The sequence below is a fragment of the Oncorhynchus gorbuscha genome, linkage group LG23 (assembly GCF_021184085.1).
Source record: "Oncorhynchus gorbuscha isolate QuinsamMale2020 ecotype Even-year linkage group LG23, OgorEven_v1.0, whole genome shotgun sequence".
In the NCBI taxonomy this organism is placed as follows: Eukaryota; Metazoa; Chordata; class Actinopteri; order Salmoniformes; family Salmonidae; genus Oncorhynchus; species Oncorhynchus gorbuscha.
In genome coordinates, this window is record NC_060195.1 from 52,612,275 (window position 1) to 52,627,939 (window position 15,665).

The window sequence follows — 15,665 nt, forward strand, 5'->3', positions numbered from 1 at the left end:
AGTGCCCCATTGGACCATAATCATTGATTGACAATGAATTCTGTGAATGCGATAAAACAAAAAATCGAATGGGCAGCTTAAACCAATCTCGCGGTATCAACATTTTTGGGCGTACGTAGGATTTATAGGAAACCATACAAATATTTGTTGATGCACGTAGTTAGCGGACGTTAACTGTTTTTCTGCCCATTTTCTTTTAACCGAAGACCGTTAGCTAATATCATATGTCCAATATTATATGTATTTGTTTTGTAAGATATATGCATACTCATTGACATGATTTAACAGTTTCTACTTTCAATGCACAGTTAAACAAAGAATTGCCAACTGGCGTCAGTTGCTCTTAATTGCACCTGCCTATTGACAGTTTTTCCACCATGAAAGGGCTTTACTGTAAAGTGGGTGAAACTGCTGCAGAGGCGAAATTTGTCATCCAGGAAACGGTGAGTGCCCAACATAATAATGTAGCCATCGCTTTAGTCTAGCGTGCCAACACTTTTAGCAGGAAGGCTCATTGTTGGCTGTCTGACAAACTCACTGTCTTTTCAACATGTCACAGAATGTACCCAGTGCCCTCGGTAGCAACCAGGTTAAAGTGCAAGTGAAGGCATGTGCCCTTAGTCCACTGGATTTAAAAGTAAGTGTAAATGTGTGTTATACTCATTGTATTGTCAATGTTAACGATATAGACCTAGCAATAGCCCTACTGTCTCAGTCATAATGGACAAGACTTACTGTTGTCACTTTCAATATGCTGCTTAAAATCAGTATCAGACCTGTTTTATCTGAAAAAACAACAATTGGGGACCAAAGTATGTTGCTTTTGGTCAGGGTTGCTGTAGGACAGGCCTACCTTACCTGACCACACATCATGTACGGCTGTATGGGCTACTTGTCACATTTCCTTACCCTCTGTCCTCTGGTTAGCTACATGAGGATCTAAAGTTGCAAAGGGACCTGGTGCCAGTAGGGAGGGAGATTGTTGGGATAGTCCTCCAAGGTAAACAGGATATCCACTTCATGGATTGTAATTGACCTTGTTTATGACTTTGATGTTTAGCACATTTAATTTCACAATGTACTATATTTTTGGAACAAACCTTTAATCGTTTGCAATATTTTTGTTCTGTCTTCAGTTGGGCCTAAGGTGACCTTTTTCCAACCTGATGATGAAGTTGTAGGTAAATGTTACAGGTGGGATCTGAACCTGCTACATAAGGATAAATCATAGAACTTCAAAACATCCCCTTATTTTGATGATTCTGACATTGTCATCGGCGATGTTCCCCATAACCTATTGAAAGACCCTTCCCATTTATCATTTTTAGGATATAACCATGGTGTATTTATCTAGGCTTTGCTTTTCCCTTCTTTCGCACGACAGGAATTCTGCCCTTGGATACAGCGATGTCTGGTTTGTGCGAAGCCGTCGTCATCAACGAGAATCATCTTGGTATGTTGCACACGTCCAAAATCCAAGTGTTAAACAAGAGTACATCTATCGCATTTGTTGGTACAAATTAACAAAGGAATAAAGGGATTTGTTGGTACAAATTAAGTAATTGTTTCTTCTTGCAATAAATGAGTGACTTTTGTGTTCGTTCACCAGTGCAGAAGCCAGAGAAGTTGAGATGGGTGGAGGTGGCAGGGGCTATTCGGGATGGACTCCGGGCCTATACAGCTCTCCATACCCTAGCCCGTATGGCATCCGGGCACACACTGCTGGTGCTGGATGGAGCCAGTGTAGGTATTTCTCCATAGTGGCCCCTCATCTGAGCATTCAATGGGACTGTAGAAATCCATAATTGGACATCACAAGAAGATGGCAGCAAAGAATCTTAATAGTAGCACACAATTGTCTTTAAGAGAATAAGACTACTAACTATTATTTTGGCTGTGTTTATGCCTTTCAGCCCTTTGGTGTTTTGTCCATCCAGCTGGCCCGCTACCATGGGGTTAAAGTACTGGCGTCAGCTCTGTCCTCCGAAGACCAGAAGTTCCTGGAGCAGCTTCGGCCCAGCGTCGGTGAGAACAGGGAGGGGGCCAACGTGTGTGTGTGAATAGACAAGTGGTGTCACAGTAGAGAATGTGTTGGAAGTTGAGGATTGTAAATTGATGCAGCTGGGTAATAATGGATGTGAAGAGACAGTGTTACTATCAGTTACCTAAACTACTCTCATCATGAAAAATAAGGTAGTAAATTTCTGACAGCAACACACAGGGCCGGTTTCTCAGACACAGGTTAAGCAGTCTTGGACTGAAAAGCATGCTAGATGGAACTTCACAGGGAAACTGTCCCGTAGTATTTAATCCTAGTCTATGCTCTCTGTTTCCTCTCTCATTCTCCGCTCTTACCACTCTTACCTCTGTCACTCCTTTGACTCAAATCACGCATTCTAGGAGTGCGAGAGTCTCTTGTAGGTAAGTCGTGTGTGTGTGTCCCCTTGCAGGTCAATGGAAATGGAGTACCAAAAATGTTTATTTATTGTTTGCACACTGTTTGGCATGTAGCCTTCATAAGGGATTTCCCTGTCCTGTGTCTAGCCAGAGTGATAGGTGTGTGGGATACCAAGGTGGACCTGGTGGATTCCTGTTTGGAAGAGACAGGCGGTCTAGGGGTGGACATTGTCATCGACTCTGGAGGTAAGAAGCCAATGTAGGGCCATAGGTTGTTGTTATCCATTATGCTAGCTAGCTTTGTCTAACATGAATCATAGTGCTGTGAGTGTGTGCTTCTGTGATTTTGTATTTTAACACAACGGTAAGGCTTTAACAGGAATAGAAGGAAAATGGAGTCACTGTTGTGCCCTGTTGTTTTTATACCCCTGACACAAGCTTAAGAGGTGTCTTTTGAAGTTATTGTCGTGATTTGTGTGTTCCTCCAGTGAGATTGCATGAGGAGGAGCCAGAGGCCAGGTGTCTTCTGCCCTACAAGCATGACATCATCACCCTGCTCGGGGTCGGAGGTCACTGGGTTACAACTGAGCAAAACCTGCAGGTAGACTGCAGTCAAGTATTCCATCCATTCGTGTTGGATTAGAGCAGCCATTTGGCAGTTCAGTTCCACTAGTCATCATATGACAAGATTTATTCATCACTACTTGTCACACTCATACATACAATGGGTGATTGAAATGTTGCTTGTTTGTTACAGCTTGTTAATGTGTGCTTTATGAAAAGTTAAACATACTGCAAAAAAACAGACCTTGCACACTGCCAATGTTATGTTGGGAGGAGTGAAGAGATCTGGGTTAATGGTGTTTCCTGTAATAATGTGTACAGTTTAAGTCGGAAGTTTACATAAACCTTAGCCCAATACATTTAAACTCATTTTTTCACAATTCCTGACATTTAATCCTAGTAAAAATTCATTGTCTTAGGTCAGTTAGGATCACCACTTTATTTTAAGATTGTGAAATATCAGAATAATAGTAGAGAGAATTATTTCAGCTTTTATTTCTTTCATCACATTCCCAGTGGGTCAGAAGTTTACATATACTCAATTAGTATTTGGCAGCACTGCCTTTAAATGGTTTAACTTGAGTCAAATGTTTCGGGTAGCCTTCCACAAGCTTCCCACAATAAGCTGGGTGAATTCTGGCCCATTCCTCCTGACAGAGCTGGTGTAACTGAGTCAGGTTTGTAGGCCTTCTTGCTCACACACGCGTTTTCAATTCTGCCCACACATTTTCTATAGGATTAATGTCAGGGCTTTGTGATGGCTACTCCAATACCTCGACTTTCTTGTTCTTAAGCTATTTTGCCACAACTTTGGAAGTATGCTTGGGGTCATTGTCCATTTGGAAGACCAAGCTTTAACTTCCTGACTGATGTCTTGATGTTGCTTCAATATCCACATAATTTTCCATCCTCATAATGCCATCTATTTTGTGAAGTGCACCAGTCCCTCCTGCAGCAAAGCACCCCCACAACATGATGCTGCCACCCCATGCTTCACAGTTGAGATGGTGTTTCTTGGCTTTGCTTGCTGCCACTCACGTCACGCCGCTCCTCCGCTCTCTCCACTGGCTTCCAGTTGAAGCTCGCATCCGCTACAAGACCATGGTGCTTGCCTACGGAGCTGTGAGGGGAACGGCACCTCAGTACCTCCAGGCTCTGATCAGGCCCTACACCCAAACAAGGGCACTGCGTTCATCCACCTCTGGCCTGCTCGCCTCCCTACCACTGAGGAAGTACAGTTCCCGCTCAGCCCAGTCAAAACTGTTCGCTGCTCTGGCCCCCCAATGGTGGAACAAACTCCCTCACGACGCCAGGACAGCGGAGTCAATCACCACCTTCCGGAGACACCTGAAACCCCACCTCTTTAAGGAATACCTAGGATAGGATAAAGTAATCCTTCTCACCCCCCTTTAAGATTTAGATGCACTATTGTAAAGTGACTGTTCTACTGGATGTCATAAGGTGAATGCACCAATTTGTAAGTCGCTCTGGATAAGAGCGTCTGTTAAATGACTTAAATGTAAATGTAAAATGCCATTCCCTTTTTCTTCCGAACATAACGATGGTCATTATAGCCAAACAGTTCTATTTTTGTTTAATCAGACCAGAGGACATTTCACCAAAAAGTACAATCTTTGTCCCCATGTGCAGTTGCAAACCGTATTCTAGCTTTTTTTATGGCCGTTTTGGAGCAGTGGCTTCTTCCTTGCCGAGTGGCCTTTCAGGTTATGTCGATATAGAACTCGTTTTACTGTGGATATAGATACTTTTTTACCTGTTTCCTCCAGCATCTTCACAAGGTCCTTTGCTGTCGTTCTGGGATTGATTTGCACCAAAGTACGCTAATACCTAGGAGACACCACGCGTCTCCTTCCTGAGCGGTATGACTGCTGCGTGGTCCCATGGTGTTTATACTTGCGTACTATTGTTTGTACAGATGAATGTGGTATCTTCAGGAGTTTGGAAATTGCTCCCAAGGATAAACCAGACTTGCGGAGGTCTACAAAAAAAAAATCCTGAGGTCTTACTGTTTCTTTTGAGTTTCCCATGTCGAGCAAAGAGGCACAGAGTTTGAAGGTAGGCCTTGAAATGCATCCACAGGTACACCTCCAATTGACTCAAATGATGTCAATTAGGCTATCAGAAGTTTCTAAAGCCATGACATACTTTTCTGGAATTTTCCAAGCTGTTTAAATGCACAGTCAATTTAGTGTATGTAAACTTCTGTCCCACTGGAATTGTGATGCAGTGAAATCTGTCTGTAAACAATTGTTGGAAAAATTACTTGTCATTTACAAAGTAGATGTCCTTAACCGACTTGCCAAAACTTTAGTTTGTTAACAAGAAATTAGTGGAGTGGTTGAAAAATGAGTTTTAATTACTCCGACCTAAGTGTATGTGAACTTCAACTGTATTTATCGCAGTCTTCCCATTGACCTTCAAGTGGATTTTGCTCAAGTAAGTACACAACGTCTTTTGTTTGGGATGTAATCTGAGCTCGTCTCTTCTGTTTCTTAGCTGGACCCTCCAGATAGTCGCAGCCTCTTCCTGAAGGCTGCCTCCCTGTCCTTCCTCAACGAGGAGGTGTGGGGGGCATCCAGTGCCCGCCAGGGGAGGTACCTCCGTATCCTTTAGCCTACCCAGCCCCTCTGGGTCAGCCTCTGGAGGGGGCAGGAATTTAAAATCTAACTCATTGAGATGAAACAAACATATTAAATTAAAAATCTGATATTAGCAATGCCCAACCCCTTAATTGCTATTGTGTTACATGTTAACCTTACATGCTCCTTTTCAGACATCATGAAGGATATAGTGGAGAAGCTTTCCACTGGGACCTTAAGGTACAGCAGAACTGCAATAATGAGTGTGTATGTGCAGTGCAAGTGTGAATAAGCAAGGGCCTCCCGAGTGGCACAGCGGTCTAAGGTACTGCGTTGCAGTCCTTGAGGCGCCACTACAGACTGGGTTCGATCCCAGGCTGTGTCGCAGCTGGCCGTGACCGGGAGACCCATGAGGTGGCGCACAATTGGCCCAGCATCGTTGGGGGAGGGTTTGGCCGGGACGTCCTTGACCCATCGCACTCTATTGACTCCTTGTGGTGGGCTGGGTGCATGCACGCTGACTTCGGTTGCCAGCTGTACGGTGTTTTCTCCGACACATTGATGCGGCTGGCTTCCTGGTTAAGCGAGCAGTGTCAAGAAGCAGTGCGGCTTGGCAGGGTCGTGTTTGGAGGACACATGGCTCTTGACCTTTGCCTCCCGAGTCTGTATGGGAGTTGCAGCAATGGGACAAGACTGTTACTATCAATTTGGATATCATGAAAGAGGGGTGAAAAATATGTTTGAGTAAGCATGGTTATAATGTACGTTTGATATTGGTATGTTTGTTTATCCTGGTGGACAGCGCTCACATTGCCCTCTGTCTTATGCAGGCCCCAGCTAGAGGACCCAGTGCCTTTGTATGATGCCACAGTTTCCATGGAGATGGTGCAAAAGAAACAAGTCCGGAAGAGGTTGGTTATTCAACTCTGAGGCGGACAGACACTCTGGTCCAGCATTCCCCTTGTCAAAGACAGGCCCCCAAATTCTGCCTCTCATATTTCCTATGTATTTTTGGCCAGCAGTGGTGGAAAAAGTACCCAATTGTCATTGTTGAGTAGTAGTAAAGATACCTTAATAGAAAGTTACTCAAATAAGTCACCCAGTAAAATTCTACTTGACTAAGTCTAAAACTATTTGGGTTGTAAATGTAATTGCTCAAATGTACTTAAGTATCAAAAGTATAAATTCAAATTCATAAGGATAGCCAGGGGCACACTCCCAACAGTCAGACATTTATTTACAAAAGATCCATGTGTTTAGTGAGACTGCCAGAGCATAGGCAGTAGGGATGACCACTTGTTCTCTTGATAAGTGTGTGAATTTCACTTTTTTTTCTATCCTGCTCAGTGTTCAAAATGTAACAAGTTTTTGGTTGGAAGGGAAAATGTATGGAATAAAAAGTACAATATTTTATATTGGAATGTATTGAAGTAATAGTACAGATACCCCAAAAAACAACTTATGTAAGAATACTTTAAAGTACAACTTAATCGGTGGTGTAAAGTACTTGCCAGTCATTCCAATACAATGTAAATATGTGCAAAGTTTGAGTTGATCAAAACATATAAAATGAGATGGATATCTAAATGTTTGCTCTGCTTAGTGTAATTACATACAGCACATTTGAGGTTTGTCCTTTTATTAAAAACCTTTGTTAATCCTCAAGCATTGACATTTTTTACAGCCTCCAACAGAACAACACATTAATGGCATGCTTAGTAGGACACACTGTAGGAAATCATTTCGCAACAGACTTCTGTAGAACCTTCTGTTTGAAAACAGTTTTCAGTTTGGTGCCTTACTGAACATTACCCAACTTGAATTCTACATTAACTGCAACTGTGCTTTTCATGTGTCATTTGTGACCAGAGAAATTCTCACTAAATGATTCATCTAAGGTGGGGAAACAGCAATGTCCTGTTAGTGGAGGCTTTCCGGGATTGGAGAGATACTATTGTCCACCTGTACCACTCTCTGAGGGCATATCAGAAGTGTTGAGATGGGTCACTTCCAAATAGTTTGTCCTTCCAGTCAACACACTGTCCTCAGGTAACCCTCACTGTGATTGGCCAGAGTTAACAGGTCTACGTTCAATACATAACGGAACAGAAACTGTGCTGTACTGAAACGATCAGTTGAAAAAACATGGAGGGGTGTGGGTTCAAAATGCACCGCTGTCTTTTAAATGCGTCACTCATTGCTTCAACCCACACTGGCAAACACACTTAAGTGTTCAATAACATACAAAAAAACTTTGGGAAAATGTGTCATTCAGTACAAACTGTTCCGTGAACTTAGCGCACCCCTGATTTCTTTGATTAATTCAGTGGTTCTTAACCTGGGTTTGATCAAACCCCAGGGGTTCGGTGAGTCAGTCTCAGGGGTTCGGCGGAGGTCAAGACACACATCCGACTCATATGATTCGTGTTGACACGCCCTGCTTGGCCATCATTGGCTGCAGGTGATCACGCTACAACGCTTGGCCTATCTGTGCTGCAGGGAATTTGGTGTGCCCAGTAGTCTACTTGTGACTGTTGTGATGGTATGTCTTGTGATTTCTTTCTTAATATTTGAATCCCTTCATACTTACCATGTCAGGCAAAAAATGAAAGTGGTTGGACGAATATGTACAATATGGATTCACATGTGTAATGGAACGTGATGGGAGTCAGCGTCCTAACTGCATGATTTGCAATGCAAAGTTGAGTAATTCTAGTCTAGCATCGGCAAAACTAAGAACACTTCCTTAAGCTGCATGGAGATGGAAAATACAAGAACACAACGCTCGCTGAATTCAAGGTGAAGAGAGCCAGATTCGATGTAAAAGCTACTCTGCCTGTTCTCGGCTTTGTACCCATCAACAAACTGATCCTCACAGCATCGTACGAAGTTGCTTATCTGATCTCAAAGCAGGGCAAACCACACACCATTGGTGAAACACTCATAAAACCAGCTGTGTTGAAAATGGTGAATATCATGCTGGGAAAAGAGGCTGAAGTTAAAGTTATCCCAAATTACTCTTTCAAATGACACCATCAGCGACAGAATAGAGGACATGAGCAAAGACATCTTGGCTCAAGTAGTTGCAGATCTGATTTCAAGCCCCGCAAAATTCTGCCTTCAACTCGACGAGACCACAGACGTTTCCAATCTAAGCCAACTTGCTCTATTCGTGCACTATGTGAAAGACGACGTGATAAAGGAAGAATTTTATTTATTTTTATTTTGTAAGCCTCTTACAACAACTAAGGCAGCCGATGTGAAGAAACTTGTGGATGACTTCTTCAAAGACAATCTTTTGTGTGATATGGTTTCTACAGTTTGTTCGGACGGAGCTCCAGTAATGCTGGGAAGAAAGTCTGGTTTTGCTGTGCTAGTGAAAGCCAATGTACCACACATAATTGTTACGCATTGTATTCAGCACAGGCATGCATTGGCAACAAAAACCTTGCCTCCAAAACTGGCAGAAGTATTAAATATTGTAGTGGAATGTGTGAACTATGTGCCAACTAGTGCTCTGAGGCACCGCATCTTCAGTGAGCTGTGTAAAGAAATGGGCTCTGAATTCGAGGTACTTCTGTACCATTCTAACGTTCGGTGGTGTCCCGGGGACAGGTGCTGAATCGTTTTTTTGCCGTGCGTGTGGAATTAGCCCTGTTTTTGCAAAAGCACCAACATTGTCATGCAGATTGAACTCATTTTTGTAGCATTCTCATTTTAGCATACATGGCTGATATCTTCGCAGCTCTCAATCATCTCAATCAAAAGATGCAGGGCGGTGGAGTCAACATCATCGAAACAGAGGAAAACCTGAAGGCTTTAAAAAAAAAGCTACTGTTATGGAAACGACGAACAGAGAACGATAACTTCGCAAACTTTCCCCTGCTGGACGACTGTGTAAGTAAGATCGAAGATGTATCTGAAATCGGAGACATTTCTGTACCTGCAGAACTGAAGCAAGCAATTGTCACACACTTAGATGAGCTTGCAAAGTCTCTCGACGGATACTTCCCTACAAGAGTCACATCCAGCATGGGCGAGACAGCCGTTCACGTTTAGTGTTGAGACAACAGATGTCAATGATGAATACCTCGATGAAATCATTGAAATTCAGCAGAGCCAGGTTCAACAGCAACTCTTTCAGAACAACAACGCTTTCAAATTTTTGGTGTCAACAAATGGTAACGTACCCTGTTATTGCTAAGAAAGCTCTTGAGATTTTCATACCGTTTGTTACAACATATCTTTGCGAGCAATCCTTTGAGGAATGCTGGACATAAAAACGAAGAAAAGGAACGGACTTTGTTGCGAAAATGACATGAGAGTGGCACTTGTCAAGGTGAAGCCGCGCATTTCTGAACTGGTCTCTGAAAGGCAACAGCAGAAGTCACACTGATTTGCAGTAAATATTAATTATTATGTTTTTGTGTGAAAATCATGTTTTGATGATTTTGTTCTTTGAACACAGTGATGTTGACGCACGGTTCATTTTGTGCACCAGTAAAATATATACCTATGTTTTGAATTTGAAAAAATCTATTTATTCTTCCACTTAAGGGTTCGGTGAATGCGCATATGAAACTGGTGGGGTTCAGTACCTCCAACAAGGTTAAGAACCACTGGATTAATTGAATCGCTAGACAAGTTAATGGAAACAACTCGTGACAGTGTCCTTTTGCTGGGCCACTTCCACCGCACTGGTAATGAAACCGACATGGTAGTCTCCTCATAGAAGCATAGCCTGTGATAGATAAAGTGACTGGTTCTGGAACATCATACTAAGATGTACATGCTGTTCTGTCTGCTTGGCAACAATGGTTTCTGAAGACTCTGCAGCATTTCCTGGTTTCAGACTCAGAATTCCTTGCTCCTTTCGTTGTAGACATCCCACCACAGCTAGCTGCTCCTTGAGAGACTTGTCTGCTCTCTCCGTTAGTTGTGATATCTGGAAAAACAAGGAGGATAAAACCTCACACAATTTCAAAACAAGCTCGTCAGATCCTAGAATCAGCTCATCAGCAAAAACCTAAATAAGCTCGATCTACTCTACGTCTGTAGGTGCAAGTGTGACAGGTTAAAGGAAATATTCATAGCCTGTTATACATTAAAAAGTATTAGTAAATTCATAGTATGGGAGAATCTTAAAACATCTAAGGTTAAAAAGATGCATTCAGTATTAGTTGATAGAGATTGATAACATTCATATAATTGTGTTAAAGTTAATCTGTCAAAGGGTACAAATTGTGAGAGTAATGTGTAAACGTTATATTGATAACTTTATTTTGTGGTGCCTAAAAGTGTTAATCTGTGATCTACGAAATGCTCTTAATCTATGAGCCGGAGATCGATTGCTCTGGTCTCCACCCATATTCCTGGGGAAAATCGGGGTCTTTTCTCATTACACTAAACGTTGAATTGAGAATACAACACCGTATCACTGTCGTGATTATTTCTCCCCTGTTTTCAGGGGTGTAACATTTTTGGAGGCTCCGCTGAGATTGCTGCTCAGATGTCCAGTTTCCACACCCTGGTCGCTGAATTCCGAGCCAGCTAAATCTCCACATAACAACTCAGGCAGGCTGCAGTGAGGAAAGTGTTGCTGTTCGAGGGAAGTTGGAAGTTAGTGGTTAAGTACGTGTCAACTGAGGCCATTGATCGACCATCAGAGACAGTAAGGACCAGCTAATTCAGAGTCAACTCCTGCACAGTAAAAGTTCCTCCTGTTCTGTCAACATGACAAGCACCTTGGAAGAACTACAGGAAGAGGTAGTAGGAGAATTGCACACCCTGACTAAAGACAAATTACTAGAGATATGTGATTTCCTTGAAATATCAGGCGAACAGAGAAGAGATGTTAAAGACAAATCCCGCATATCATTAATGACTCGCATTATGATGTTCCTTGGAAGAGAGGAAGTCGCAGAGTTAGAAGATGGCGGCATGTCGGAATTGTTGCTACTTAAAAGAGACGAAATGACAGAGATGATCAGTGGCATAGATGACAAAACAGGGCAAATTGACCATGATATGGAACCAGCCGGAACACATCACAGAGTAGAGGAACTGAGAACTGTAACCCCACAACAAGGGGGGGGGGGACTGAGCAGATTACTGCAGCCAAAGCCAATGATTCTCTGCGTCAGCCCCAACACCATGTCAATCTTCAGGGGAGCGTGCCGCTCTCACCCAATGCACAGCCCAGCTCATACTGGCGCAAAGAGTTAAAAATTTATGGTCAGATAGGTGAACCGGGCCAGAAAGAAAAACTTTTTTTTCCAGCCTTGCCCATCAGATTGAAAATGGACTTAACAGAGGCTATCCTGAGGTAGAAATAGTAGACTCAGTAGTCAGGGCTATTTCTCCAGGCTCACAGCTATGCAGCTACTTGGAAGATAAACCCCAACTAACTCTTCCCACACTTAGATGTATCCTGCGTTCCCACTTTCAAGAGAAGAGTGCAACAGAGCTTTACAAACAGCTAGCTTCAGAAGCACAGCATAGCAAGGAGACCCCTCAAAGCTTCCTGATGCGCGTTTTAGATTTGAGGCAAAAAGTACTGTTTGCATCCCAGGAGTCAGAATCAGGGCTTAAGTATGACTCTGCTCTAGTCCAGAGCATGTGTTTTCACACAGTCCTTACGGGTCTCCAGAGTGACAGTATCAGGATAGACATGCAGCCTCTCCTGCTAGAGAGCGAAACATCAGATGAGGTTTTGCTAGAGAAGCTTAACATTGCTTGTGCTAATGAGATAGAAAGACTAAACAAAAAGCGGTTTAATGCCCAACAGCCTGCTACAACTGTAAGTGTAGTCCAGTTAGAAGATACGCCATCTGCAAAGTGTCCTGTGAAGGAAGCCAAAGCTAAGATACCTGCAGGACTGTTAACAGAGTTAGCTGAACTTAAGACAGGTGTAGCTTCTCTAAAAGGTCTCAGTGCAGAGATCGCTCAGATTAAGGAGACATTACAGCAGCCTATGTTTCAGTCACTGCATTGTGCCTATGCCCCACCCCCAGTTAGGAGGCCAGATAGGGACCCCCAGCCACCTGTTTCCCAACAGCAGTATTACAGCAACTACAGTCGGTCCCAAGCACCTGACCCTGCGCAGCATCAATATGCACCTAACCGGTATACCAACCACTCTGCTCAAGCTCCAAGGAGGTGTTTTGTCTGCCAGCAGGCCAGAACAGATGCACGCTGCACACACTGCTTCCGATGTGGGAGTGGAGAACATTTTCAAGCTGGATGTAAAATTCGGGGAGCCAGACCATCAAGGGAGGCCCCTTTAAACGGAAACGGGTTACCGCTGAGGGACGAGTGTTAACCGTAGCTACCAAAAAGTCCCAGAAATGTGCAAATTGTGCCAGAGGAGTCATTTGAGAACCTGAAACAATGTTCATCATGTAAAGAGACACTGTACTGTTCCAAAGTATGTCAAAACCAACATTGGACTAAACAAGAAAAAATGCACTCACCTGAAAATTGACTCTACCAGTGAAAGGTTTTCCTGCACAGAGGAAAATGCCCACTCCTTACCATCCCTAGCTCAAGGTTGCCACCCCCGAAAGGTCACCTCACTAGTCGGCAGACAGTGCCTTATTGAGTGTCACCTGAATCGCCACCACCTCCAAGCTCTATGGGACACAGGATCTCAGGTATCAGTCATTGATGAACGATGGAAAGAGGAATCTCTCCCAAACGCAAGGCTGAGAGATGTTTCAGAAATCCTGGACTCACCTGATGATCTAAGGTTGACTGCAGCAAATGGGACTGAAATGCCGTACCTGGGATGGATTGAAACAACTTTTTGGCTAGCCTCTGAAACTGACCAAACAAAGGAACTGATCAGCCCAGTGCTGGTAATGAAAGGCTGTCACCTATCTCATCCCATCATAGGTTTCAATGTTATCGAGCACATCCTGACAATGACTGAAAAGACAACTGTACAGTACAGTAAAAACAGCTTTCCCAAGCCTCAAAAGAAACAAGGTGAGAGCTTTTATACAGACTGTTAGCGCAGAACAGACAGATGAATACGCAGTGAAAACCAAGAAAGAGAAGGTTGCTGTACCAAAACACAGTAGCATTCAGATTGAGTGCCGTGTAGCTTCCCAGCCTTTCAAAGATGACATGACAATGCTTTTCCAGCCAGACCTGAACCCGCAGTGGCCAGACGACCTTGAGTTCTTTGACACACTAGTCAGTCAGGAAAGGTGTTTTTCCAGTTATCCTGCTTGATGTCTCTAACCCCACTGACCACGACATTGCCCTGCTAGGACGCACAATAATCGGTACAGTACAAACCATCATGACTGTGTTACCGGTCACCTCAGCCACAGTGAATCACACCAGTGTTCGAACCCCATGTACTGCTACTGAACAGTGGGATCCACCAGTAGGTTTAACTTACCTAACCGAAGAGCAGAGAGAGGTTGTTAGGCAAATGCTTAGAGAAGAGTGTCACTCCTCCAGATCAGACAATGACATTGGCTGCATTGAACGATTGAAAATTACTTTCTCTAAAGGACCAGTAAAGCGCACATACATGTCAGTGCCCAGGCCACTGTATCAGGAGATGAAGGGTTACATTTATGACCTCATAGTCCAGGGCTGGGTTAGGAAGTCAAACTCTTCATATTCTTCATCTGTCGTGTTCGTTTGTAAGAAGGACGAGACCCTCCGGTTGTGTATAGATTACAGAGACCTGAACAGAAAGACACATCCCGACCGCCAGCCCATCCCTCGGGTCCAAGACATCATGGACAGTTTAGGTGGTAATTCCTGGTTCTCCCTCTTAGATCAAGAGAAAGTGTATCACCAGGGGTTCATCTCTGAAGAAAGCAGACCACTGACAGCATTTGTGACACCGTGGGGACTCTATGAGTGGATACGTATGCCATTCGGCCTCATGAACGCTCCTGCAGCTTTTCAGCGGTGTATGGAGGAGTGTTTGGAAGGGCTCCGGGATAACATCTGCATTCCTTATCTGGACGACACGCTAGTTTTCAGTAAAACATTCAACAGCCATGTGAATGATGTGCGAAAAGTTTTGCAGCGTCTCAGAGAGTATGGCATTCAACTCAAACCAAGTAAGTGTGATCTCTTTTGAACCCCAGGTCCGTTATTTGGGCAGAATAGTGTCTGTAGAGGGCAGCCGAGTTGACCCAGCCGATTTTGAAGCAGTAAGAGCATTGAAAGAAATCAGACCAGAGACTGTGGGCCAGCTCAGAAAAAATGCTTGGTTTACTCACTTACTACAGATAGTACATCAAAGACTTTTCTAGGAGTGCCAGCTGCCTGTATGACCTCATGAAAGCAGATTCAGAGAAATTACCTGACCACCCACGGAAAACAAAAAAAAGAAAGTAAGTTGTGGTGCCCTCAAACAAGCCAATCCTGTGGACTGACCAGCATCAACAGGCACTTGAACAGCTGATTGAGTGTTTGCTTCACCCACCAGTTTTAGGTTTCCCTGATTTCACTCAGCCATTTGTTGTACACACTGATGCGTCACACCAAGGCTTGGGAGCAGTTCTTTATCAAAAGCAAGAGGGGAAGCTTAGGGTCATTGCTTATGGCTCTCGAACCTTAACAGCAGCTGAGAAGAACTATCACTACCACTCGAGCAAGCTAGAATTTCTAGCTCTAAAATGGGCAATCACTGATAAGTTCCATGACTATTTGTACTATGCTCCGACCTTCACTGTATACAGCGATAACAACCCGCTCTGCTACATTCTGTCTACTGCAAAACTGAACGCAACCACTTCCAGGTGGGTTGCAGACTTGGCTGATTTCCACTTTACAATAAAGTACAGGCCAGGCAGAGAGAACGGTGATGCAGATGCTTTGTCAAGGATGCCACTGGATGTAGAGTCACTGATGAGAGAATGTTCTGAGGAGCTTCCACCAGACACCATCGCCGCCACGATACAAGCAGTTGAGGTACAGAAAAAGGCGGTTGTACCTTGGTCACTACAGCTGTATCTATGTCAGTATCAGCTGAAGGTGAGACAACCACTGCAACAACCAGCTCGATCCCAAAAGATGGGATAAGAGAATCACAAGAATCTGATCCGGTCATCCGTCCTGTGCTCAATTTCAAAC

General features: G+C 43.7%; 1 protein-coding gene across 2 annotated transcripts; it reads left to right on the plus strand.

Annotated features, from left to right (window-relative positions):
- Positions 1–104: 104 nt before the first annotated feature.
- On the plus strand, positions 105–7,226 carry cryzl1 (crystallin, zeta (quinone reductase)-like 1). Of its 2 annotated transcripts, XM_046323568.1 has the most exons (13): positions 105–443; positions 560–637; positions 928–1,000; positions 1,137–1,181; positions 1,385–1,453; positions 1,610–1,743; positions 1,914–2,025; positions 2,401–2,421; positions 2,545–2,643; positions 2,886–2,998; positions 5,479–5,584; positions 5,756–5,801; positions 6,392–7,226. In XM_046323568.1, the coding sequence occupies exons 1-13, from the start codon at positions 378–380 to the stop codon at positions 6,489–6,491; spliced, it is 1,062 nt and encodes a 353-aa protein (XP_046179524.1). In that variant the 5' UTR covers positions 105–377; the 3' UTR covers positions 6,492–7,226. The 2 variants fall into 2 exon arrangements, with proteins under 2 accessions (XP_046179524.1, XP_046179525.1); XM_046323569.1 differs by lacking the exon at positions 2,401–2,421 and having other exon boundaries at positions 107–443.
- The last annotated feature ends 8,439 nt before the right edge of the window (positions 7,227–15,665 follow it).